At 38.8% G+C, this 26,687-nt stretch overlaps 1 protein-coding gene across 1 annotated transcript; it reads right to left on the bottom strand.

Annotated features, from left to right (window-relative positions):
• Positions 1 to 923: 923 nt before the first annotated feature.
• On the bottom strand, positions 924 to 24,873 carry LOC137277523 (F-box only protein 9-like). The gene is made up of 14 exons (XM_067809294.1): positions 24,751 to 24,873; positions 21,912 to 22,100; positions 19,524 to 19,581; positions 16,565 to 16,648; positions 15,886 to 15,919; positions 13,791 to 13,887; positions 13,263 to 13,364; positions 12,771 to 12,832; positions 12,559 to 12,647; positions 11,613 to 11,726; positions 8,580 to 8,698; positions 8,104 to 8,214; positions 7,099 to 7,178; positions 924 to 6,828 (listed from the first exon to the last, which is right to left on the bottom strand). Exons 1-14 carry the CDS (start codon positions 24,751 to 24,753, stop codon positions 6,711 to 6,713), a joined length of 1,260 nt encoding a protein of 419 aa, XP_067665395.1. The 5' UTR covers positions 24,754 to 24,873; the 3' UTR covers positions 924 to 6,710.
• Between the last annotated feature and the right edge of the window lie 1,814 nt (positions 24,874 to 26,687).

Here is a 26,687-nt window from a genome sequence, read left to right as displayed (position 1 = left end):
CAGGTGTTGCAATAAACATGATAGTTTCTGGAAGTGCTGTGAATGTTTTTACCTCAAGTGTAGGGGAATTGTTTAATATGAAAGCATTTTGTTATCATTTGGGAAGAGTACTGAGGTGGAAACAACTATTGCAATAACGACAGTCTATTAAAAGATACTACTGCTACCAACTATTGCAATACTATTGCAATAGTTTTCTGTCTCCTTGAATTGTCTCCAAAACATGAAATAAAAACAAGTTAAAGTAGTTTCAGTCTTTTAACGGACAAGAAACTAGGAAAAAAGGTGAAGTCAACAGTAAGGTTTGCTTAACAGGTAACAGGGCGAGTAATTCCTAATGAAAGCGAATGAATCTAATACTTTCATAACAATAATAATCATCATAATATTAGTAATAATAATGCTAATTTTTTGCACCAGGAATCCAACACAATGTTGCTCTCTGGCGTTACAGAGTTGTTCTTTCAAAGCTGCTGCTAAGCATTAAGCACAACCGATCCATATATCCGCCTCTCAGGTACCCATTGTAAACAGCAAGGTGGACTGAGGGCAATGTGGATTAAGTGCCGGTTCGAACCCAGCCTTTGGCGTCAGAGGCCAGGATGCTAACAACTACACTACTGTGCTCCACACATTTTAGCAACAGAAGGCAGTTACTAAACAGTAGTTCTCTACACTATCAACTACGTCTTGTCCAGTGGTGTCTTAGTGCACCCACAAAATGTGGAAAGTGGCTTAAAACTAAACTCACTCACTCTTTGTAGCCTAACAATACACTTCCAACATAGCAGTCCCACTCTTTTGGAAAAGTAATGGTAATCCTTTAATATGCTATTGCAATATTCCTGCTCTACAATGCGTACTATGCGCAGTGTTTAACAGCAAGTAATAAGCATTTAAAAAAAAAAGGGAACAAAGACATATTGTTATTATTTTATTTTCATTTGTGTTTGCGTGATTATGTTATTCAGTTCAGAGAGCAAGAAGTACACGAAGAAATCAAGGAGAGACTGCAACTGAACATAAAATATGTCATGTTTGCAAACAGTGGCTACTAACACGGACAAAAAAAAGCATACAATTACATCATTTGCATATAATTTGCCCCAGAACAGATGCAAAGAACTCACATTCCAAACTGTCCCTCTCTTTTACAACTTTACTTCCATGTACTGCACAAAATGTCTTATACAGAGTAGTTAACATTTAGAGAGCAACCATACGACTTGTCATGGTTTGAGGTTAGTAATATGGGGGCATGAGCTGGATTAATGTTGCCCAAGTACATAGGCATTTCTCCTTAAAAATATTATAAACGTACTGCTTTTGGACACGTTTGCAAGAATATGGCACATACAAAAAATCAATTCAATTAAAGGGACTTGCACTATATTATCTTTCACAGAAAACCTCCCCGACCCCAAAACAAAACACAAGAACCAAAACAGAGGTCAAACTGTTGCTCCCTTACTAAGTCATTTTTGTAACTAAATAAGTTGATATATAAGTAATAGAAGACAATGATTATGTTAACATGTGATAGGCATTCCTGCAACACTGACACATATTGGGATATTTATTGTAAGCCATACAATACAACTTGCTCCTTGTTAACTCATTTCACAGAATTAAGGAAATAACTGATTAAACTGAAGGTAAAAAATGCCAAGAAAAAGGTTTGATTGGTGACATCACATTCAACACTCCTTAAGTACCTGATCTAGAAAATACTCTGTCCAAATGTATTTATTATATAGCTGCAGATGCACCCTCAACATCCATCAGTACCTGACACAAACCATTCAGCAGCCACAACCTAAATAACTTCTCGTTAATTATCACAATCATGGCAACCATACAGCATCCATGCAGAGACTCCTACATGAACAATGTTGCTTCCAAACACTTCCCCTTCTCACTTCCCATTTCAAACAGAAACAATGTTGACTTGTATTTCCTGTTGCTTCTCTCAAATGTGACAGTGTTGCCACTGTCATTGCCACTGTCCTATCTCAAACAGCAACAATGTTGCTTGCTTGTTGATTGTCTCAAATAGTTACAGTGTAGCCACTGTCATTTGGCACTGTTCTATCTCAAATAGCAACAATGTTACTTGCCTGTTGATTCTCTGAAATAGTAACAGTGTAGCTTATGCACAGGCACTGTCCTATGTCAAACAACAACAATGTTACTTGCTTGTTGCTTCTCTCAAATAGAAACAGTGTAGGCTATGCACAGGCCTTGTCCTATCTGAAAAAGCAACAATGTTACTTGCTTGTTGATTCCTTAAAATAGGAACAGTGTAGTCTATGCACAGGCACAGTCCTATCTCGAACAGCAACAATACATGGACAATACAAGATGACATGAATCAACCAAATCATCAAGTGTCTCTGAACACAAGCACTGAGTGAGTATGAGTTTTTACACCATTTTAAGCAATGTTCAAGCAATATCACTGCAGAAAACACCAGAAATGGAATCCTATATGTGGAATCAACCTGGGTCTTTAGCGTGACAAGCGGTCACTTTAACTACTAAGCTAACCTAACATCCTAACACAAGCACTGATCACTGGAAACCAAGGCTAACCCAGGTCTCCACAGGGCAGTTCACAACCTATGTGGGGTTTAAACTTGGAGCTGTTTGTGAAGAATGCAACAATATATTTTAGAATGAACACTCTGACTTCGGTTTTGCACTGTTCACCTGTAAAACATTGTTAGTGTTAATGACATTGTTGTGCAAACAGACTGTTTTGACATGGACAATTCAAACTTCCATATCCCCTTTTTTTCACTTTGGGATTATTTTGAACCTTGGAGCAACAAGAAAGAGTTCATGTCACTGCAGACATGATTTCACCATATGCCTAAACTAGCAACTTGTTGTTACTAGGTTGCCACAAGAAACTGATCGAGTTGGAACCAGGAAAAAGCTTTAATGTCTAGGAGGAGCATTTTGATAGAATTCCATTTGTACTTTTAATGTCCCCCATCCTGAAAGCATTGTTCATATAGAGGCTCTGATTTAGCACTCCATTATCCAGTTCCTTCCTAGCTTGTAATGGGGATGGTATGTTTGTTGGTACTGTACATTTCAACACATATCCACTGTTTCAAGAGCTCATGAACAAGGGTACCTGTTACACCTGTACAAAGCAATCATACCACTACTACTATAGTATCACTCCTTCAACACTCACAGAACTCAGACCCACTTGTGCATTTGTCTTGATCATAAACTATTACCATGGAACAGTACAGTATTTACGAGAGAATGTAAAACATAGGGACTGATAAACCTAATTCAAACAAAATGTATGTGTGTGTCAACATGGACGTTAAACTATTGATGGATTTATACTGGAGGTAGATGACACTGTAAATACAATCAGACTTTCAAGTGGTTTGTTGAATGATCTAAAACTGGTAAAAATAGGACTCACTGGTGACATTATTACTGTGTTGATAAAATACAAACTAAAACATGATAGTTAGCTACATTAAATACAAATACTGGTTAGTAAGAATACATGATAATCAAGGACACTCAGTATCAATCATTGACGGGCCTGGGGCGTGTTCAAACTGCATGGCAAGACAATGCAACACGTCAGTCACAAATACAAAAATATGATCTTCCCATGAATGGATTTCCACACAAACCAGTCATTTTTCTCCTGATAAATCTATAAAATACATTTGTTTGGCATAACTGAGCTTGCTACTCTCTTCAGGTGGTGCTTCCTGTTTTCCTTGTCATATGAAACATACGTTCAGTGCAACCAGTCACAAGTGACTTTCAGTATCAAGGATGCACATTAAGTCCTACATTACTAATTACTTTCGAAAAACGCTTGCAAAATCCAAACAACTCATTTTACAATTATTATAATATAAAATATTCAACTTATTCTTAATTAGGTTTGTACTGGATCTAGATACAAAACAAACATGTTAAAATACAAACACAAAGCTGAGATCTTTGAGTCTATCAACCTGACTACTCAAATATAAGTGTACTAAAATATAAATAGCAACTATGCTTATCTCCTTTTCCTAGGCTTACATCCTGATAATAGACCACAGCAGGCTGCAAAATGGACCATCATAGAAGGCTCCATGAAAGACCATCACTGCAGGTTCCATGAAGGACCACCAAAGAAGACTCCATGATCAACACAGAAGGCTTCATGAAGGACCATCCCTGTAGGCTCCATAAATGACCACCACTTCAGGCTCCACAAAGGTCCATCACAACAGGCTTCATGAAGGACTAATATTGCAGGATCCATGAAAGACCAACACTGCAGGCCCCATGAAGGACCATCACTGCAGGTTCCATGAAGGCACACCAATGAACGCTCCATGAAGGACCAACACAGCAGCTTCCTTAAAGGACAGCCGAGTTAGGCTCCAAAAAGGACAGCCATGGCAGGCTCCATGAGTGATCATCACTGCAAGCTCCATGAAGGCCCATCACTGTAGGCTCCATGAAGGACCATCACTGCTGGCTCCATGAAGGCTAATCACCGTAGGCTCCATGAAGGACCATCACTGCAGCCTCCTTAAAGGATAGCCATGGCAGGCTCCATGAGTGACCATCACTGCAGGCTCCATGAAGGACCATCACTGCTGGCTCCATGAAGGACCATCACTGTTGGCTCCATGAAGGACCATCACTGGAGGTTCCATGAGTGACCATCACTGTTGGCTCCATGAAGGACCATCACTGCATGCTCCAAGAAGGACCATCACTGCAGGCTCCAAGAAGGACCACCACAGCAGGCTCCATGAAGGACCATCACTGCAGCCTCCTTAAAGGATAGCCATGACAGGCTCCATGAGTGACCATCACTGCAGGCTCCATGAAGGACCATCACTGGAGGCTCCATGAGTGGCCATCACTGCAGGCTCCATGAAGGACCATCACTGCAGGCTCCATGAAGGACCATCACTACAGGCTCCAAGAAGGACCACCACAGCAGGCTCCATGAAGGATCATTGCTGCAGGCTTCATGTAGGAACGCCACAGTAGGCGCCATGAAGGAACACATAGAAGCAAGCCCCTTGAATGACCATCACTGCTATCTATATGAAGGACCATCACTGCAGGTTCCATGAAGGACCATCACTGCAAGCTCCTAAAAGGACAATCACTGCAGGCTCAAGGAAGGACCATTTCTGAAGGCTACATGAAGGACCATCACTACAGTAATATTAACGATATGGTAAACACCTTCCCAGCCATAAGAGTTTTGTTACTATGCTGCTAATGTGTTTTCCTGCTTTTCTGTTAATAAAACAGCAAACAGGGTTTCAAAATGAACTGATCAGTCATAAAAGCATAAATATGGAACTGAAAAATATACATTCCACAAAAATCAATCTGACAAAAATACCAACAGCCAATATAACAAACTAAATGACCTCTGGTTTCAATCATCAATGGCAACTATGACAGCATTTTTCACTGATTTAGCAATCACTGAGATTTTACAAACAACTTTAGAAAAGTATTTAAAAAAGTCATGTTGTTAATGCAATTAATCACATTGTGAAATAAACCCAATCCCCCTTGGTCACTCGGGTAACAAAACAGAAAACACTTGCACCACTTCTAGGAAAATAAACCTAGGAATATAATGTGTACAACTAAAGGTATGTATTGGTCAGCCCTTACATGGCTGGAAGCACCTGCAGGACATGTGACAGTGTTGACTACAGGTGTGACTACAGGTGTTGACTACTAGGTGTGGCAATACAGGTGTCACTGTCAGAATGCATGAACATCACACCTGCCAGGACACAAGACAGTTTTGATTACAGGACTGACCATACATGTGTCACTGTCACACTGCAGGACCATAGCACATGCCACATGTGACAGTGTTGATTACATGTGTCACTCTCACACTGCATGTACACACTCAAAAAGTCAACATAATATTCTACATTGTGCAGTTTACTTGCCAAAGATGCCATAAACAAGTCATCATTATTGTTGTGATTTAAATCATTAAAAAATTCATTAAGAATCTAATTTCCCAATGTAGAAACTGGTTGACTGTTGAAACCATCTACCGCTGGTCTTATAACCCCTATCTAACATCATCCAAGAACAAATGAGTTGGAGTGACTATGGGAATAAAGTATTAAAAAATTAAAAAGTCCTGCAAGTGTATCAGTGCTCATGCACATTTTCATTCATTTAGATTGTTTTATGTGAAAGTGCTGTCATGTGATGTCTTATGTTAAAAACCACACAAATATGTGACACGTATCAATAAAATTACATGTATTCAATCTGATATAACCAGCAAATAACATAAAGCAAGGAAATTGCTCCAATTGTTTTCAAGCATTATTTTTTTCAAAATAAAACACCTCAAAACACACAGATACTGACCAAACATAAAGGGTAAACAGGTATCATCATCTTCAAGAGAAGTGTAACCATTCTTAATATGCATTCCAAAAATAGCAGGAACTAAAACATTGTATGCATAAGTATTATAATCAGAATCCTTATGCCTACAGACAACAACGCATGGCACATAAAAAGGCTGGGACAAGTTCTAGGAACTGTTGGGATCTGTCTCCTATTAGTAAGGGCTGACCAACAGCTAAGCTGCAACTGATTAAACATAAACTGGGCTATATGAGCACAGATGATGTAGCTGTGGTGCTCTTGCTGTCAGTGTCAGTCTACGATGCCAAGAGAGTGTCAGACATGGCTGTGTAGCTCTTGACTCGAGAAAATATCAGCGGGGGAAAATTTTTGGGTTTCAAGTCAAAGTTGTTGATGACTTCTTCCCCTGTGGATCTGTGAAATACAAGCATTAAACTGTGTAATTATGCATTTGAGATGACATGTATTTTGTGTTGAGGTACACTGACCATTGTAATGGACTGATTATAAAAAGTTGTGGTTCCTGACAGGCACACACTAAGGTGCAAAAACATGCAAATGACTCATATGATAGATTTAGGTATTGATAAATGAAAATGGTTATTATCAATTAAAAAGAAAAGGGGCAAACAATTTGTGACATTCTATATGCCAAAGGGCTCACTTAAACATATTCTGACTTACTTGTAGTAAATCCGATTGAAGTACTTGCTCCACACAAGTTTGGTGTGAGCTCGGCGGCCTAAGACGTTGAGTTCAAATTCCTGAAACAAGAAATATTCACATTCAAACTACTGACACCAGAGTCACAATTCCAATCATGTCACACTGCAAGGTGACCAGATTGGCTTACACTGCAACATGCCCTTTTTAGCATATTCTCAAAGTTTACAAACTGGATTCAGTTGGCTGTTTGGAAAGAAATCATAACATAACATGCAACAAATGTTCAGTCATATATTTTTGTGCTGTGTTGAACAAACACAGACATTCATCCTGATGATTAAAACACAGTTATCATGAAATCTAGTCTGCCATAAATTACACATAGTAAATAAAGACTGGTTGATAAATTTCCTAAAACTCAAGGGCAGGTAATTTGTGATCCCAAGAAGCAGAGGAACAGATCCTGGGGTGAGCTATAAGTTTAGTATTGTTTATTACTCTCCCTCATAAATTGATAGAAACTGCCTATAATGTGATGACTCTCAGTTTTCTGCAAGTCAAACAATGTCTAATACCACAGTGTCAGATGCAAACCATTATGACATGTCTAGCAGGATTACCATGGTGTAATTGTGACGTAAAAATATTCAACTACAGTATCTTCCATGGGCAAATAATCAATATGACCATCTCTCTTTTGCAAGAGTTAGGAGTGAATGAGTGAGTTAAGTTTTACGCTCAGCAATGTTACAGCTATATGGCGGCAGTCTGGAAACAATCCAGTGACCAACAACATGAGCATCGATCTGCGCAAATGGGAACCAATGACATGTGTCAATCAAGTCAGCAATCCTGACCACCCGATCCCGTTAGCTGCCTCTTAGGACAAGCATAGTACGTTTTATGGCAATCATGGGTTGTTGAATGCCTATTCTACCCCAGGACCTTCACGGTCGCAAGTTAGGAACTGAACAGTATTATTGTTAAGGCTGCAACTTGCGAACAGAATCTGTCAGTACCTACCACAAAAAATGTGGACTCTCCCTCAGACTGAGGATTGGGCTGCTGCCGTCGCTTGTAGCGGTGATATGTGTTGTCAGTACCCGTTGTATCCCGCTTGAGAACTGCAGAAATCTGAAACAAAACACAAAATATACAATATACTTGCTGATATGCAGCCATTAAAACAATTAAAACCATAGCAGCAAATGAGTACTCCACTCTTAGTTGTATAACAACATGTCATATCAATGTGGGAAAGCCTAACACAATGGAAGTGATGACGTTCTTCACAAGCAAGTCTGGCGCTGATAGATAAAGTTCATTAATGATCAAAATCAGGGATTCAAATCACAAGCATATCCTAGTATGGTTAGGACATGTTGATTTCTCTGTCACCATAACCTGCCTTGTACAGTAGGATTAAATCACTGCTAGATCTCTGCTGCAGTTAATCAACAGTCCAGCCACACACCAATCTCATGCACCATATTATTTACCTTATTCTTCTGCAACTTGTAGTACCCACTCATGAGGCCCTGCTGCCTGAAGCTTCTGTCTCGCATCCTGGTGACCATAGCACTTGGATCCTCCGGGGTACACACCATTAGGATTGTGCCTGCAGGACAAAATAAATGTGGTCATCAGAGAGATAAGTATGGGTGATAAAGACCAATTCTACTGGAATCATGACAGGAAGACAAGCATGGGAAATGCAGACCTATTCTACTGGAATCATGACAGGAAGACAAGCATGGGTGATATAGACCTATTCAACAGGAATCCCCACAGGAAGACAAGCCTGAGTAATGGAGACCCATTCTACTGTAACCCCGACAGGAAGACAAGCCTGAGTAATGGAGACCCATTCTACTGGAATCATGACAGGAAGACAAGCATGGGTGATATAGACCTATTCTACTGGAATCATGACAGGAAGACAAGCCTGAGTAATGGAGAACTATTCTACTGTAAGCCTGACAGGAAGACAAGCATGGGTGATACAGACCTATTTTACTGGAATCATGACAGGAAGACAAGCATGGGAAATGCAGACCTATTCTACTGGAATCATGACAGGAAGACAAGCATGGGCGATACAGACCTATTCTACTGGAATCATGACAGGAAGACAAGCCTGAGTAATGGAGAACTATTCTACTGTAACCCCGACAGGAAGACAAACCTGAGTAATGGAGACCCATTCTACTGGAATCCCCACAGGAAGACAAGCATGGGTGATACAGACCTATTTTACTGGAATCATGATAGGAAGACAAGCCTGAGTAATGGAGAACTATTCTACTGTAAGCCTGACAGGAAGACAAACCTGAGTAATGGAGAACTATTCTACTGGAATCCCCACAGGAAGACAAGCATGGGCGATACAGACCTATTTTACTGGAATCATGATAGGAAGACAAGCCTGAGTAATGGAGAACTATTCTACTGTAACCCCGACAGGAAGACAAACCTGAGTAATGGAGACCCATTCTACTGGAATCCCCACAGGAAGACAAGCATGGGTGATACAGACCTATTCTACTGGAATCATGACAGGAAGACAAGCCTGAGTAATGGAGAACTATTCTACTGTAACCCCGACAGGAAGACAAACCTGAGTAATGGAGAACTATTCTACTGTAACCCCGACAGGAAGACAAACCTGAGTAATGGAGACCCATTCTATTGGAATCCCCACAGGAAGACAAGCATGGGTGATACAGACCTATTCTACTGGAATCATGATAGGAAGACAAGCCTGAGTAATGGAGACGTATTCTACTGGAATCCCCTAAAGAAAACAAGCCTGAGTAATGGAGACCCATTCTACTGGAATCCCCACAGGAAGACAAGCATGGGTGATACAGACCTATTCTACTGGAATCATGACAGGAAGACAAGCCTGAGTAATGGAGACCCATTCTACTGGAATCCCCACAGGAAGACAAGCATGGGTGATACAGACCTATTTTACTGGAATCATGATAGGAAGACAAGCCTGAGTAATGGAGAACTATTCTACTGTAACCCCGACAGGAAGACAAACCTGAGTAATGGAGAACTATTCTACTGTAACCCCGACAGGAAGACAAACCTGAGTAATGGAGACCCATTCTATTGGAATCCCCACAGGAAGACAAGCATGGGTGATACAGACCTATTCTACTGGAATCATGACAGGAAGACAAGCCTGAGTAATGGAGACCCATTCTACTGGAATCCCCACAGGAAGACAAGCATGGGTGATACAGACCTATTTTACTGGAATCATGATAGGAAGACAAGCCTGAGTAATGGAGAACTATTCTACTGTAACCCCGACAGGAAGACAAACCTGAGTAATGGAGAACTATTCTACTGGAATCATGACAGGAAGACAAGCATGGGTGATACAGACCTATTCTACTGGAATCATGATAGGAAGACAAACCTGAGTAATGGAGAACTATTCTACTGTAAGCCTGACAGGAAGACAAACCTGAGTAATGGAGACCCATTCTACTGGAATCCCCACAGGAAGACAAGCATGGGTGATACAGACCTATTCTACTGGAATCATGACAGGAAGACAAGCCTGAGTAATGGAGACGTATTCTACTGTAACCCCGACAGGAAGACAAACCTGAGTAATGGAGAACTATTCTACTGTAACCCCGACAGGAAGACAAACCTGAGTAATGGAGACCCATTCTACTGGAATCCCCACAGGAAGACAAGCATGGGTGATACAGACCTATTTTACTGGAATCATGATAGGAAGACATGCCTGAGTAATGGAGACGTATTCTACTGTAACCCCGACAGGAAGACAAACCTGAGTAATGGAGACCCATTCTACTGGAATCCCCACAGGAAGACAAGCATGGGTGATACAGACCTATTTTACTGGAATCATGACAGGAAGACAAGCCTGAGTAATGGAGACGTATTCTACTGTAACCCCGACAGGAAGACAAACCTGAGTAATGGAGAACTATTCTACTGTAACCCCGACAGGAAGACAAACCTGAGTAATGGAGACCCATTCTACTGGAATCCCCACAGGAAGACAAGCATGGGTGATACAGACCTATTTTACTGGAATCATGATAGGAAGACATGCCTGAGTAATGGAGACGTATTCTACTGTAACCCCGACAGGAAGACAAACCTGAGTAATGGAGACCCATTCTACTGGAATCCCCACAGGAAGACAAGCATGGGTGATACAGACCTATTCTACTGGAATCATGACAGGAAGACAAGCCTGAGTAATGGAGACGTATTCTACTGTAACCCCGACAGGAAGACAAACCTGAGTAATGGAGACCCATTCTACTGGAATCCCCACAGGAAGACAAGCATGGGTGATACAGACCTATTTTACTGGAATCATGATAGGAAGACAAGCCTGAGTAATGGAGAACTATTCTACTGTAAGCCTGACAGGAAGACAAACCTGAGTAATGGAGACGTATTCTACTGGAATCCCCTAAAGAAAACAAGCCTGAGTAATGGAGAGGAAACCAGCACAGTGTATTGTTACTCACCATCAGGGAAGAACCGGACCATCCTGTAATAGTAGACCAGGTGAAATGGTCTGTAGAAGTTGTCCAGGCCTTGCTCTCCCTGTCTGACATAGCCAGTCCGACTGATGTAACAACCTTCAAAAGACAAAGTCACATTGTAAAAGTGTTCTGGCACTAAATAAGCAAAACAAAATGGTACATGCAAGTATGTAATCACACCCATAACTACATATTCTCCTAAGCCTTATAATCATCTTCTCCTAAGCCTTGGAATCTTCTTCTCCTAAGCATTATAATCTTCTCTTAAGTCTTATAATCATCTTCTCCTAAGCCATGGAATTATCTTCTCCTAAGCACTAAAATCATCTTCTCCTAAGCCTTATAAATGTCTTCTCCAAAGCCATGGAATCATCTTCTCCTAAGCCTTATAATCGTGTTCTCCTAAGCCATCGAATCATCTTCTCCTAAGCATTATAATCATCTTCTACAAAGCCTCATAATCATCTGCTTCTCCTAAGCATTATAATCATCTTCTCCTAAGCCTCATAATCGTCTGCTCCTAAGCCTCATAATCATCTTCTCCTAAGCCTTATAATCATCATCTCCTAAGCCATGGAATCATCTTCTCCTAAGCCTTATAATCTTCTCTTAAGCCTTATAATCATCATCTCCTAAGCCATGGAATTATCTTCTCCTAAGCATTATAATCTTCTCTTAAGCCTTATAATCATAATCTCCTAAGCCATGGAATTATCTTCTCCTAAGCATTATAATCTTCTCTTAAGCCTTATAATCATCATTTCCTAAGCCTTATAACCATCTTCTCCAAAGCCATGGAATCATCTTCTCCTAACCCTTATATTCATCTTCTTCTAAGCCTTATATTCATCTTGCATATAGACATGTGAATCACACAGGTTTGTTGTGTATGCATAGACTTTTTCTGAAATAGTCAAGCAAACTTTACCATGGAACAGTGGGTGTGGTTTCTCAATGAACATCGTCCTCCAAGATCCGCCATACTTCCGGGGATGGCGAGTGTTCTCTCCCCAAACCCTGCAACAAACACAGATCAGCATGTTACTACTAAAATAAGGCAGTATAGCAATCAGGACGATAGTAGTTGTCATCTTGTACCTCCTACAGTCAAATACAACTTAGTGACAAGAACTGACTCACTTCTCACAGGCAATTCTCCACAACTCTTCATCTCGGGCACACACATAGAAGCCTCTGCACACCTGAAGATGGCACAGATAAATTCAGGTAAATACAAGTTCATGTAAATACACACACTTGAAGGTAAATCAAACTGGGTGTATACACATTAAAAAGCTGGTAGATGGAATATGAATTAGATTAATATTCATAAAATACCATGTAAACCCGAATCTGCAAGCACATGAAAGAGGAATCACTCTTAGAAGTCACAGATTTTGTAATCTTGTCACATATAAGGTCAATAATCAGGAAGATTTCAAGTCATGAGTTACAGATCCTGGACTGACTAAGGAAGGTAACTCTGTATTTCAATTTGAAAGATATAAGATATGTGTCCCTGTTTTAAAATAACTATGAAAACAACACTATGGTTTTCATGTATATTTCTGAAGCAAATAGTATCTTGTCCGCTGAAAACAAATGTTGATAAAGGGAGATAACAATACCTACCAAAGACAAGTTCTCCAGAGACCTTATGTCAAGGTCATTTGAGACAACCCAGCGGAAGATGTAGATGATGAGTTCCAATGGCAGGGATGAGATGTGTGTGGCCTTCAAGAGGTAGAGGAACATTGTAACAACAGGTAATAATGCTTAGACCAGTACAGTCAATCCCATACACACTAGTCAAGACTATACCCCTAACTGTTCATGTTGTTATGCAATCTTAATAGTTGACATAAATATTCGGCCAGTACCAGGGAAAGGGTCATAATGCCTTTTATTTCAGTCCTATAAATCACAGCAGATCAATAGGGATGCACGCTTTTGTTATCAAAGTATTTTCATATCAGCAACACAGTAAAATTTTTTCTATTTTATGAGGGAAGTTAACATAATTCTGTTTTTAAGAAAAAAAAAAAAGAAAACATACTCCTGACACTAGTGACGGCATTTTTGCACAGACTATCATGCTTTCTGGTTTGACATGACCCCCTTCATACCATGAAGTCTGAAGCTGGTAACAGGAGTACCCACCCTTTGTGGTAAGCTGGGTTGGCAGAAAGTCTTCTCTCCAACACTCAGCTCTTGTAACTGTGTCAACAAGCATTCATCATTCTCCTCAGACAGGGACCTGTCATAAAAAAACACAGACCTAACCACACAACACACACACAGATATAGAGGTTATGAACAGTAACCCCCTAGGGTTCAACACACTCAGTAATAAGTTCCATAACAATACAGTGTAATTGTACAGTACTACACTCCAGCACTAGTGCATGTTCAAAGTGCTACAAATTTACTACAATGTGAACATTATTACCCCTGATAACCCAAGCTGAGTAAGATTACTGTCATATTCCACCTATATCATATCGTTGCACTGAACCTGAGCACTGATGTATGCAACTAGGATACTAAGACATGCATTCTGTTATTTAGCCGCCTCTTACAACAAGTATAGACTGCTTGGGACCAATGATAATCTCATAACTGCTTGTGGTTGCTGGAATTAGATTCTTTAGTAATTCCTACGGGATCGGTAGTGGGATAAGCTAAGTGTACAACCATGACACTACCCTTTCCCTCTGATATCTCAGGACACAGCTACCAGATGATGTTCTTGGAAAGCTCAGACACTAAAGAGTGTAAATTAAGAGTCATGGATGGATTGAATATGTTCATGCATCAGTGTCACTATGTTTGCTCGCATAATCATCGCATAATCAAATAATGAGCCACTCCCTTTTTCACTATTATTTAGACGTAACTTCCGGTTACGGAATGCTCCAAAGTTTCGACCGCATCGCAGTTCAAAAGTTTGTTGACTCAGACGTTATTGAGTCTTTTGCCAAACATTATCTGCCGTGAAATGAAACCTTCAGGTATTTACAATATTGACATGTTTCTGATTAAGGTTGTAATGATCACACTTATGAGAATTCAGTTAATTTGCTGAAATTTGTATAAATGTAGGTGCCTTGTCAACTTTGGAGGAGTCCAAGTTGTAATGTCATTGGGTAATATTTCGTAAATATTGTCTCATGTTACTCATAGCCATATCCACAAGTGCACAAACCTTTTCACAATATTTCTCTAGTGTATAGAACTATTATGGTACTTTGTTCAGAAGTGTGATATTACCTTGTTAACATTTCTCGTAAGTTTATCAAAATTACCTACTACCCCTGTTAGTGAAGTAAAATTGTCTTCCAAGAATTGGTGGACAAGTTAGAGTTGCCCACGTGATGGTATTAGCCTTAAAAGTTGTTATTGAGGTCACCTTAAAGCAGATTAATTGTGTTTATGTCCAGAGTAAAGAGTATAAATATTTCCATAGTTGAGGAGTATAAATCTAGGTCATTGTGTAAAATAGGGATTGTAGTAAAGGCACTGATTGATTTATATTTACGCTTCAGTTAGTGTTGGAAGTTGCATTGTTGGATAATGTAACTGAAATCATCTTTATTTGTGTTTCAGAATATGCTTTGCATTTCTGTATTGTACCATCAAACAAGAAAAACAATACAGAACATATTAGAAGAACTCCTGGCTGGGTTGTCTGTTCTATTCACACCAACGGATATCCACAAGACTTCACATACACGTTGCCAGCCACTTGATGGATGTTTAATAACAATACTCCATGATTTCCGATACACTACATGTCATCAGTGTTCACATTTCTATCTGACCATGCACACTTTCCTTCTGCCTTTTACATGTCACCACAGTTAGATTTCAGTAAATTTTAGAAACATATCATTAGATTATTTTAGATGCATACCTAAACATGTTGGTTCCAGGACACCGGTTACAGTTCTAAACCTGACATTCTGTACTCAACTCGTAAGACTTGCAGAGGATTTATCCCACCCCTAGAGGGTAATATGACCGGTGAAGACTCTACTCCCAAGGTACCTGATGATTAATTCTGTTTCAATGTGTTCTTAGTGAGCCAAATATCAACCCACCATGCTGTTTCCATATACATTTATAATGGCCCTATAAAACAGAAACAAAGCCAACTGGAATTCTGGATTCCTTAAAGTGAAGACTCAAAGCATATATACATTCATTTGGAGAATATTATCATGATATCTCAAAAATGTAAAACTGTAAAACTTACTGGTCTTCCAGCGATGTCTCACTATCTTGTCTCTCTGAAATATACAACACAATGAATACTATGTATGAATCATTGACCTTCAGGCCATTCTAAGCCTCTAGCCACATATGCTACAAATCAGATATCTAAATTACAACTTGAAGTTGATCTAGTTACAATATGGCCTTGATCCCAATACACCTGAGTGAAACAATTGCCGTGGGGTGGTGGGGTAGCAAAGTGGTTAAAGGGAGGTCGCTCGTCATGCTGAAGACCTTATTCTGACTCCCCACATGGGTAGAATGTCTGACCCCACTGTGATATTGCAGGGTTCAATGGCCGAGTCAAACTATGTTGTAACTAGACGAAGTTCTCACTTAGTTTGGATCACCTTCCAATAAAAACAATATTGAAACAATAACCATCAACTATAACAATGCCACATTTCATGTAATACCCTCCCTATATTCACTGCCATGGTATATATAATACCTTAACATCTCAGTATCTGTGGTGACTGTTGTGTTTCAGACGATATGTTTTTCCTGGTCACTCAAGATGTCTTCATCCTCAGCCTGTGCCTCAGCATACATTTAAAGACTGTCTAAGTGAATCTGCTGAAGTTTTCTCCAACAAAATTTGATCAAATCATGTAAATGTCACAACTGAGTTTTGGTTTATAATTTACACTATGTCTCACCTCTCTGTGATCTCATAGCATAGACATCGATCTTTGACTCAATATCTGGCACCAAATGCATAGCTTTCTTGTAGAACTGAATTGCTGAAACATGAAACAACAATATTGTTTTCAATACTGAATAAACTGTTCATTTCCTGATGGGGCTCCATTCCATCAAGGTAATATCTAAGATCACTGTGTTAACAAGGACGAAGCTATTATCATACATCAGTATACATTAAATCAAAAGAAAACATTCAGAACGGCTGTGATGATGCTGACATGAGACAACCATATCACCTCGTTTGCCTACAACATCTCCAAGAAATCCAACCTTCATTTGGACACAAGCTGACCTGTACTCAAACACTTCTCAAAAACTGTAACGACCTCCTTCAACATAACCATTTATAGCCATGTACACATGCAGGTGCTTATCAGATCAACATTTACCTGACCACCAGGTCTTCAACAGAAATAACAAATACCTGCAACTGACTTGTAACCACACAATGCCACTTAATTAAAATGACCTGATTTGTTAGCAAATACTGACTGTTTCAGGAAAGTGGTCGTTAAGTATCAATTCCAGCCCATGCATGTATGGAGAACGTTTCTTTCACATCAACAATCATTAACAATCCATTCTGTGATAAGCCAGATCAAGTTGGGCCCTAGGCTTAATTTGATCTTAAAATGGTATATATTTCCCATAAAAAAAACTGAAATAAATATTTCAGCAAAACGCAAAATAATTGTTATACCTTTAATGTCTTAAGTCACACTCACAACCAGGCAAGAATAATTTTGTGGATTGGATAAACTTAGCCATCTTAACCTGGTTTGTGATGAAAGTTTATGGAGTTATAAAATCTGACCCATAATAACATGCAGATATATGCAGATAGAGCCGACTTCTTATTTGGATAACCAATTCAAAGATAACTTGTGAATCTACCATTTCTTTCTGTATCACCTGTACATCAATGTACATAAATGTTCAAAGATGTAAAACATACATCCAATCATCTCATGATTTTGTCACAATATCTTCTTTATATATCAACCTTTAGATTCAAGGTCACATATGCAGGAAAGTTAATCAATTTTCATCTTAAAGACACCATTCCCTCAACTCTGAGCAAAATCTACATCAAGGTTCTGGAGATACCACACTCGCAAGGTAGGCCATAGTCACTATTATCACTTAAAGGTCACATGCAACAAAAAAATCAAACATAATTAAAACACATTTATCACTTATTCATGACATATAATATACATAGCTGCTTTTAAAAAAAGAAATAAACAAAATTATAAACGAACAATCATGATTCAATAGTGCGATATTTTGTACTTGGGCTTACTTCCCCCGAAACGAAGTCCTTGGGAGACCGAACCCAGTCATAGCGGATGGATGTGCACTCAAGTGTAACGACGGTTTCCGATTGTCTGGTTCATTTGCTGATATGCTGAGGGTTCATTGTGTGTACAGAAAGATGATCTGTTTGATGGGCATTTTAGAAGTATAGCAAGTCACAAGAAAGTAAGATTCTTTATGGATAACAACTTCTTTTCGTGTACTTGATGCGTCGTTTTAGTATGGATTCATATACTGTTGTCAAACAAAATCATATTCACTAAAAGAAGTCATTATCCATGAAGAATGTAGGCAGATGTTGGGTTTGGAAAATACATGTTCTCTGACTTTGCGCTCGATCCTATCAAAAATCATGTCAGTAGAGATAGTAAACTACTACGTGGCTGGAATCTGTCATTCGTCCAAGTACAAAACAGGACTTGAAACTGACAAGAACTTGAACCAGTTTCTGTCAGATCCAGTCATCCGAAAAAAATGAATGTAGTTTGTTTGCAACCCACAGACATAAAAACATGTCATGTGTATCACACGTGCCTAATTACATAATGTGGCAGAGACGGGACTTGGGTGCACGAGTCATAAATCAACTTATTTTCTTTATGTCATATAGTCTGATAGGTGTTAAGTTCAAATTGCATGTGGTCAATGATTGAAGCTGTGTATTGTATGTTGTCTTTAGCAAACAGGCAGGCAGACATATAGGTGTGAATAAACCAGACACTGAGCTTTCTCTGTGACAAAGACTGCTTACCACAATCAACAAGTTTTTTTTACATAAGGAGTAGATTATTTACTTGTTTGTGTACACAACCAAGATTAGACTACTGCTCATGACCTCAGACGCTGGGCATGCATACTGTTTCAAGCTCCGTGAACCTATTCATTGCGCATGCATTAAGGACACAGCGCAGCACAGCTGCTGAAACCAGCTTTCCCCCCAGCGCTGGGGGGAATTTAGTGAAATGTTTGAACTCCAATTTCGCGGGCTTTTTTTTCATCACGTTTTTTGCAACTTTGTAGATTGAATTGGCATTTTTTATGATTTGTTTCGGTAAGTGCATACCGAAAGGTACCAGAATCTGCAAAGTTGTGTTTTACGTTGCATGTGACCTTTAAGGTCTCCTACACCACCTTGACAACCATAAGAACATACTGGTACCATGAATAGACTCAGCAGATTGGTCACCTCCTTTATTTCAAGAGCTAAACCAAATCCTGGGGATAGTCTGCTAACAGCTATGGAGCCTATTTTTAATGACAAAGTCTACTGCTTTCCAATAGTATATTTTCTGCTGCTACTGAAACTGTATTAAGAATCCATGAAACAGCTTTTAAAACTGGCACAAAAAAACAGTTTCAAATATGTTCAATGATACCTAGTATTCAAAACAGGTTTTTTTAGACACTTTTGCCTTACTCCATAGTCAACATGGTCAAGTGAGTGAGTTCATATATAGCGTCTCATCAGTAATGAAGTGATGAAGTTAACACTGTCAAAAGTAGATCCGAAGAAAACATTCATGGGAGGTAATAGTGTACAAGCAACTAATAAAGAAGTCAGTCTCAGATAAGGTAATTGTTGTAATAGATATTTACCTTCATAGAAAGCACCACTCCTCTCTGCCTCACTTCCCAACAAAAACAAGCGAGTGGCCTGAAACAGTCACACATACTTGATCAGGTTGAGATGGGCTCTGCAAAATGAGGGTTGATGAGGCATGAAGCAATATTCACTATTATAGCTAAAATGGATAGAATTATCATTAAAACACCTGCAAGTTTTCAGAAATGAGCAGGTCACTGTAACTTGATAATGCCTGCAAAATGTTTGACAACAGGCCATTATGAAGCCCTTTGTTAGGTGACATCATAAGTAGCTCAGTTGCTGAAGTTCAATCACCTACAGCTCGTCTGAACTTGAGTTCATTATTGAAGATATATCTGGCTCACATTCGTCATTTGTACCTGTGCCATTATGCACTTTCTTGCTTGTGCCAACCATAACAATTGTACCATAAATTACAACATACAGCAATGAAAAGATCGACTTGAAGTCTAATGTTGTTGAGTACTGAAAACAATGGCAGCTGGTAGAATAGGCAAAAATCAAGGTCAAATGTAAATCTCAACAGTGATGTCATTTGAGTTGTTCCATGACATGTCTTTTAATTTTGTAAAATGTCTGTCAGTGACCTCCTTCGTTTGTTGTTAGCAGTAAATGCTTCTAAACCGATGACGTGTTTATTCTTATCTTATTAAAAATTCTATTCATTTTTGCTAATAATAATGGTAACACTATTTTTCAGGGCATTATCATTTTCAGGAGACTCAGTCTTTTCAACTGCCCTCCTACATCAGGCAGTTAATGAAAGACCTCAGGCTTCTGCAAATGAAAATGCAGTGAAAAACAGTATTACCTTTATATTACGTTACACTGATTCTGTTCTCAAAGCATAATGAATTTTGTTCATAGATTGTTTGAAATTTCGACCCTTGCCAGTATGCAAGCTACAAAGAAACAAAATGTGAATATTCCTGCCTGGATAAACCACTGATCAATACTTCAAACTATGCGAACTTACAATACAAGGAACTGTGTAAGCGAGACTGACCATCCAGTCCATTTTGTCACCTTTATGACCAGCATCTACTTTTAGAGACTTAATCTAGCCATGATTCCCTAAAAGATACTATCTAAACAAACCTAAAGCATGCAGTAATGTGGGTAAAATACAAACTTTTTGGTATCAATAATCTAAATAAGACAATAAGCATAGGATGATGGCAAAAGTATTGGTCTCACTGAAAGTGAACTGTACATGATAAGAACACAATATGCCAGCATGGTCTCCAAATAATCATGGTAAGGTAACAATATAACTGAAGATGCATCTGTTCTGTAAAATACACAAAGTATCAAATCACAGACACATATCTTGTATGTTGTGACTTTTTTTCAGTCATGAAAAAAGCTTGTATTGGTTGTAATATGTTGGATTTCAATCTTTACTATCTTTGTTACTTTTGGTGAATTTCCTGTGATACTACATACATAGCCTTTTATACAATTCACAGATTTGCTATATTCACATTTTCTAAAAATAATGGAAAAATAAATGGCCGTGAATAGTTATATTAATATGGCTACTGTAACAAATCAAATTCAAATCTCTCCAAACTGGAATGTTTGTCACGTACCATGTAGAACAGATAACAGATTACTTGACTTTCAAACAAGGATTCTAAATAGGTTCACAATTTGATGTCATTCCCTCAAAAGACAAATTTTTTATGGATGACAACTTCTTTATTTTGAAGGGTCATGATGTTTTGAAGTACAGTGGAAGCTGTCCAAAACGGCACTTATTGGGACTGAAGAAATAATCCAGTCAAGACAATGCGCCGGATTGTAGAGCTGATGGTAAATGTACCAGCCATGGAAGGGACAGAGATTTTATGCTGGTGTTGACAACTTGCTGAACTGGACAAATGCGGTTTGGTCAGCTTTCACTTCATCAGATGATGGTATTCTTACTTCTTCAGATAATGAATAAAGAAGTTGTTCTTACATCTTCAGGTGATGAATAAAGAAGTTGTCACCTATAAAAACTCTTGTCTTTATGTGCATCACTTCTAAATGCCCTTCAAAGACTCCATCCGCTCAAAGTTCAAAACAATACCCAAAAGTCTATATGCTAACAAACTGAGATCAACACATACAATGCATATTCATTGTGCAAGGTTACCGGTATTGAGATACAGCAGGTGGGAATAAGATATCCGTGAAAAGATTGGCATATATGGCAGCTTTAAATAGAGCATTCAGGAAATGGGAATCTAATCACTTCTTAACCCAAAAGTTGAATACACTTTCAAACACAAACATTTAAGCAGAAGAACAAATGAACACAAACACCCTTTTCATATTTTGAATGGGACAGTAACATAGTGCAAAAAGAAACTCTTTAATATTGTTGGCTGTACCTCTTTTTCAATGGCATCTTTCCCCTTCAAGGCATGATTGTGACCAAGCCTCTGGCTACGGACATCCTCCAACTCGTTCTTCCACTTCTCTCGGAAGGTGAACAGCTCTTCTTCCAAGCTGGGAGATTCTCCTCTCCCTTCCACCCGTTCTTCCTCATAAACACAAGGAGTGGGCAGGATTTCATCAGACTGGAAAAAATTGTACAACATCCATGATCTGATTATGTTTAGCGCACAAGACAACTTGAAATAAAGCGTTCAGAAGACATGCAATTTTCAGTAACCTATATAACATAAAATTAAATGTGGCCAAAGGGAATATCACTGATGAAGTGGTTGCCTGTTATTCTGAAATTTCTCTGTTTGTGTAAGTTTTTATGCTGAAAATGAAACTTCTATACTTGAGTAATTTGTATGATGAAGTCCAATTTTATATGTTTATGAACTGCTTTGAGCAGTATCATGACTTAGTCATACCATACCACATTTTACAATGCTAATGGGAAGTTTCCCTTTAGTTCTCGTGACCATTTTTCCAAATAGTGACTGCTATGTAGAAGTTTCTAACACTGTTATATGTGGCTACATATAATAAAAACACAATGCAGATAGGTGGCTGATAAAATATGCATGTACATACCTGCACCATGTTAAAGAACGAATAAACTCACATTCTTTTTTACCTTTTTAACCATTACATATGAAAGACCTATGGTTGGTCTTCAGTAGAACACCAAATCAATCTTAAAAAATATGTGGTTAATTAATACCAAGCGATTTTAAGTTGCCAAAAAAGTTGTCTGCTTCACTCCTGCCTGCCAACGAAACCACAGACAGGTTATGTAAGTGCTGTCAGAGCACTGCAGTGAACCACAGTGATGTCATGTGAAGAAGGATTTTCAGTTAGTTGTATATCACATGTGTAAAAAGCGTGACAATTTGCTGATTTACCCACTTCAACAAAGACATGCCGAACAGTGTGTTGCTATCAAATGCTCACAGATGTCAGGTGATGGGGTCACTATGCACAGATTTCCAAAGGACCCCTCAGTCTTGCTAAGTATGTTGTTTGTGAGTGCAAAGTGAACGTTATGGAAGCCTGTACTATTAAACTGGGTGCTTCAACACCTGCCTCGCTTCAAAGATAGAAGATACTGTTTAGATTTGTTTTCATCGAGTTAAAAAGATCAAAACTACTTACTAGTTGTAGTAAATGATTGATGTTGCAAGTTGATGCATGATACGACTTGTAACATAACGATTTCATCCTCGGAAGCAAGGTTGTGGTCAAAGTGACAATACTATTGTAAGTAACAACATATTGACACCCACCTTGCTTCCATGAGTGAAATTGTTATGTAATAAGCAATGTCATGCAAAATCCTATTGTCCCCCAATCAAATACATACTTTGCTACCAGCAGACAGTATGATTACACAATGCCATTTAGAAAGTGGTCAAATGCAACATATGTCATACTTGGGATTTCACTTTCTCAGTAAAGTACAAATTCTAGTACTTTTTTGGTTGAATCCCATCTGGGATTCGAAGCCGCTCCCTCAGAGTCAGGCACCTAATCGTCAGTACACAGAGTCAGCCATCTAGCCCGCTCAGACTTGTGGAAGTCGCGGTGGCCGAGCGGGCTAGGCGGCTGAATCTGTGTGCTGGCGATTAGGTGCCTGACTCTGAGGGTGCGGGTTCGAATCCTGGATGGGACTCAACAAAAAAAGTACTAGAATTTGTACTTTACTGAGAAAGTGAAATCCCAAGTATTACATATGTTGCAGCAGACAGTAGTTTAGATTTTGTAACTCTGTAAACAATCCTAGATAGCATTTATCCTCAAACTGACAGATATTCGCAACAGGGCGCCACCACTTTTTAGAATCGTGATGTCATGGTCTAAAGTCAGTTTGAGAATCAATTAGATTATGGTTTGTTTTCATCAAGTTAAAAGATCATAACTACTTCCTACTAATAGTTAAATATGTTTTTGAATCATGACCAAATAGATTTTACATAACACTGCTTGTAACAAAAATATAACGATTTATAACCATTACAACAAATGATCTTGACTGAGTCAATAGTATATAAGATGAAATTCTTAGTATATAAGATATTTAAGAGTATCCCAATGAAAGAAACTTACATATGCCAGTTATTGTAAGTTATGCAGTGCTAACAAAAATGTGACATCCCTTGTCATATGATGGGGATATTTCCCAAACAGCTATAAATTCCTTTTAAGAAGATACATCATACATGCAACAACAACCAAACTGTCAAACAGCTATCACTTCCAATTAATTTTGCTGGCATAACATGTTATCTCAAACTCACAAGGCTACTATTCACGAGCAACATGCACTACCAGTCCCTAGTCAAAAATGAAGTATCGTATCACATCATAAACAACTGCTTTCATGAAACATCATAAAACACAGCCAATGACATCAGCAATATATGTCTAACATTATACAATACAGAACGCCAGCGTCATTGGTGCTTAAAATAGCGATTATATAGCTATATATGTTTCGGAACAATATGGCATGATAATTTGTTGAACGATATTCGGTGCTTTTGTGCAATATGTTTGTCGATGTTTTTAACGCTTAGAAACATGGCTTCATCTATCCACGCAAACTAGGACGACTCTGTCATTGTGCGCAACCGGCCTCTACGCTAAGATGCAATGTGCAACAGTGCGTGGAGCTCAAAACCAAAACCGATGTCAACATGTTTTCTACTTGTAACAAGGTCACAATGTTTTGACGAAATTATGCAAAAGTAACAATTAACAGGCATCGACATGTCCAAATTTGAATGCGCTTACCATCTCCAAATATTATCAAAGTGGAGATACTTCAAATAAGTAGTTCTCTGAAGGTATAGCAGATAACAATTGAACAGGCAAAAATTCTTGATCGTCTGACGGCAGCCATATTTACTTCTGACTGAGGTGATAGAGTAACCTCCCCTTGAGTGACTAAGCTGTCGAGCGCCATCACAACTAAGCTGGTTCCCGGCTCCTATGCGCACGTCAACTTGCGCCAAGCTAGTATAGTGCAATATGATAGACGGAAACCAGCTTACATCGCAGCGATTTGTCACAAATGTGGAAAGTGGCTGCGGTCGTAGAAAGCTTTGAGAAACGTAATAAATTACTGCAGAGCCCTCTTGGCGTTAGTGAATGTCACCGGCTTTAATAAAGCTTCAAACATGATAGTTTGCGAGTCAACATCGCCATTGCGTTATCTCAGCCATATACCAACGGGACCACGTTAACATATATACTTTTGGATATTATGGGAAAATTATCCAATATCCAAATGTTAAAGATTGTGTACGAAAGGATCATTGTAAATTTACAGGTATATTTCCTTCGTCCACGGGTGTGAGACCAGGGCGTTTGCTATCACCTATCATGTTCCTTATGCATATTGACGGGTTAGTCCATACAATGTTGGCTGGAGATACCCGTGGAATATTTATTGACTGTGATATCGAGGAAATGTATCTCCTCTTATTTGCTGACCACGTTGAACTATTCGCAGATTCAGTCGTTAACTTACAACGTAAACATTGTATTTTATCTCATTATTGTGTTAAATGGAGATTAACTGTAAATACAGAATAAAGTAAAATAGTTGTTTTAAAAAATGGAGGAAAGGATGGGGGGAAGGATGGTCATTAAATGGCGAACCCATTGAGGTAGTTTCTCATTACAAATACTTGGAAATTGTCTTTTCCTGCAGAAATAACTTTTCAAAAGCATGCTACACTTTGGCACAACAAGCAGATAAAACCTTAGCGCCTATTCGGAAACTGTTCACTCGTTTTCAGGACATAACACTTATTTCAGGATTTTTTATTGTAAACTTCAACCAATTCTCCTCTATGGGTCAGAGTTGTGGGGTGTTTTTTTTTTTTTTTTTTTTTTTTTTTTTTTTTTTGCTAACAAACCAATAGAGAAAGTTCACACCAAGAGTTGTAAATATGTTTTGAAAATAAGTTATAGATCTCCTAATGTCGCGGTACTGGGCGAAAGCGGGCGCGCCACCTCTTGTTAATATCTATCCAAGTGTCATATAATTCTGGCTAAAAATTGTCCACAGGAACCCGATATCGCACTGTAGGTTAAACATAAACTATAGATCTACACGCACGTCATACATTCTCTATTAATGTATAATTATGACGTGCGTGTAGATCTATGGTTTATATGTTTAACCTACAGTGCGATATCGGGTTCGTGTGAAATTGTCTAACTGCCAGAAAATCAATTGGTAAATCATTGTTATTATATGTTAAAAATGTTGATAGTGAAGGTTAAAAAAATCAGGCATTGTGCTTCCGATTCATGTTAATTTCGTATGGCTTTGCATACGTTTGGTAAGCTCAGAATGTTGGTGATGTGAAACATTTCATTAGCATATTTACACTAAGAACTAAGCATGTATGGATGCAGGACAGGTCTGCTCGTGTGCACGAACCTTCTGTGTTAACATCCTATTGTACCTTCACGACCACCTCCCAAACGGAGCCATGTTTAAATCACATCAATTCACCTAAACTGCGACGCTCTCTTACAAAATGTCGTTGTTCTGCTTCTGAATTAAAAAGTGTATCATAGAGCCATGTTTAAATCACATCAATTCACCTAAACTGCGACGTTCTCTCACAAAAATTTCGATGTTCTGCTTCCGAATTAAAAAAGTGTATCATACAGACGGTCCGTTTCGAAGACGAAAACTGATGCAATGTGCCCGT

The sequence above is a fragment of the Haliotis asinina genome, chromosome 3, assembly GCF_037392515.1.
Source record: "Haliotis asinina isolate JCU_RB_2024 chromosome 3, JCU_Hal_asi_v2, whole genome shotgun sequence".
Taxonomy (NCBI): domain Eukaryota; kingdom Metazoa; phylum Mollusca; class Gastropoda; order Lepetellida; family Haliotidae; genus Haliotis; species Haliotis asinina.
The sequence above is the reverse complement of the archived record's forward strand: the minus strand, read 5'-3'. Positions and strand labels throughout refer to the sequence as shown.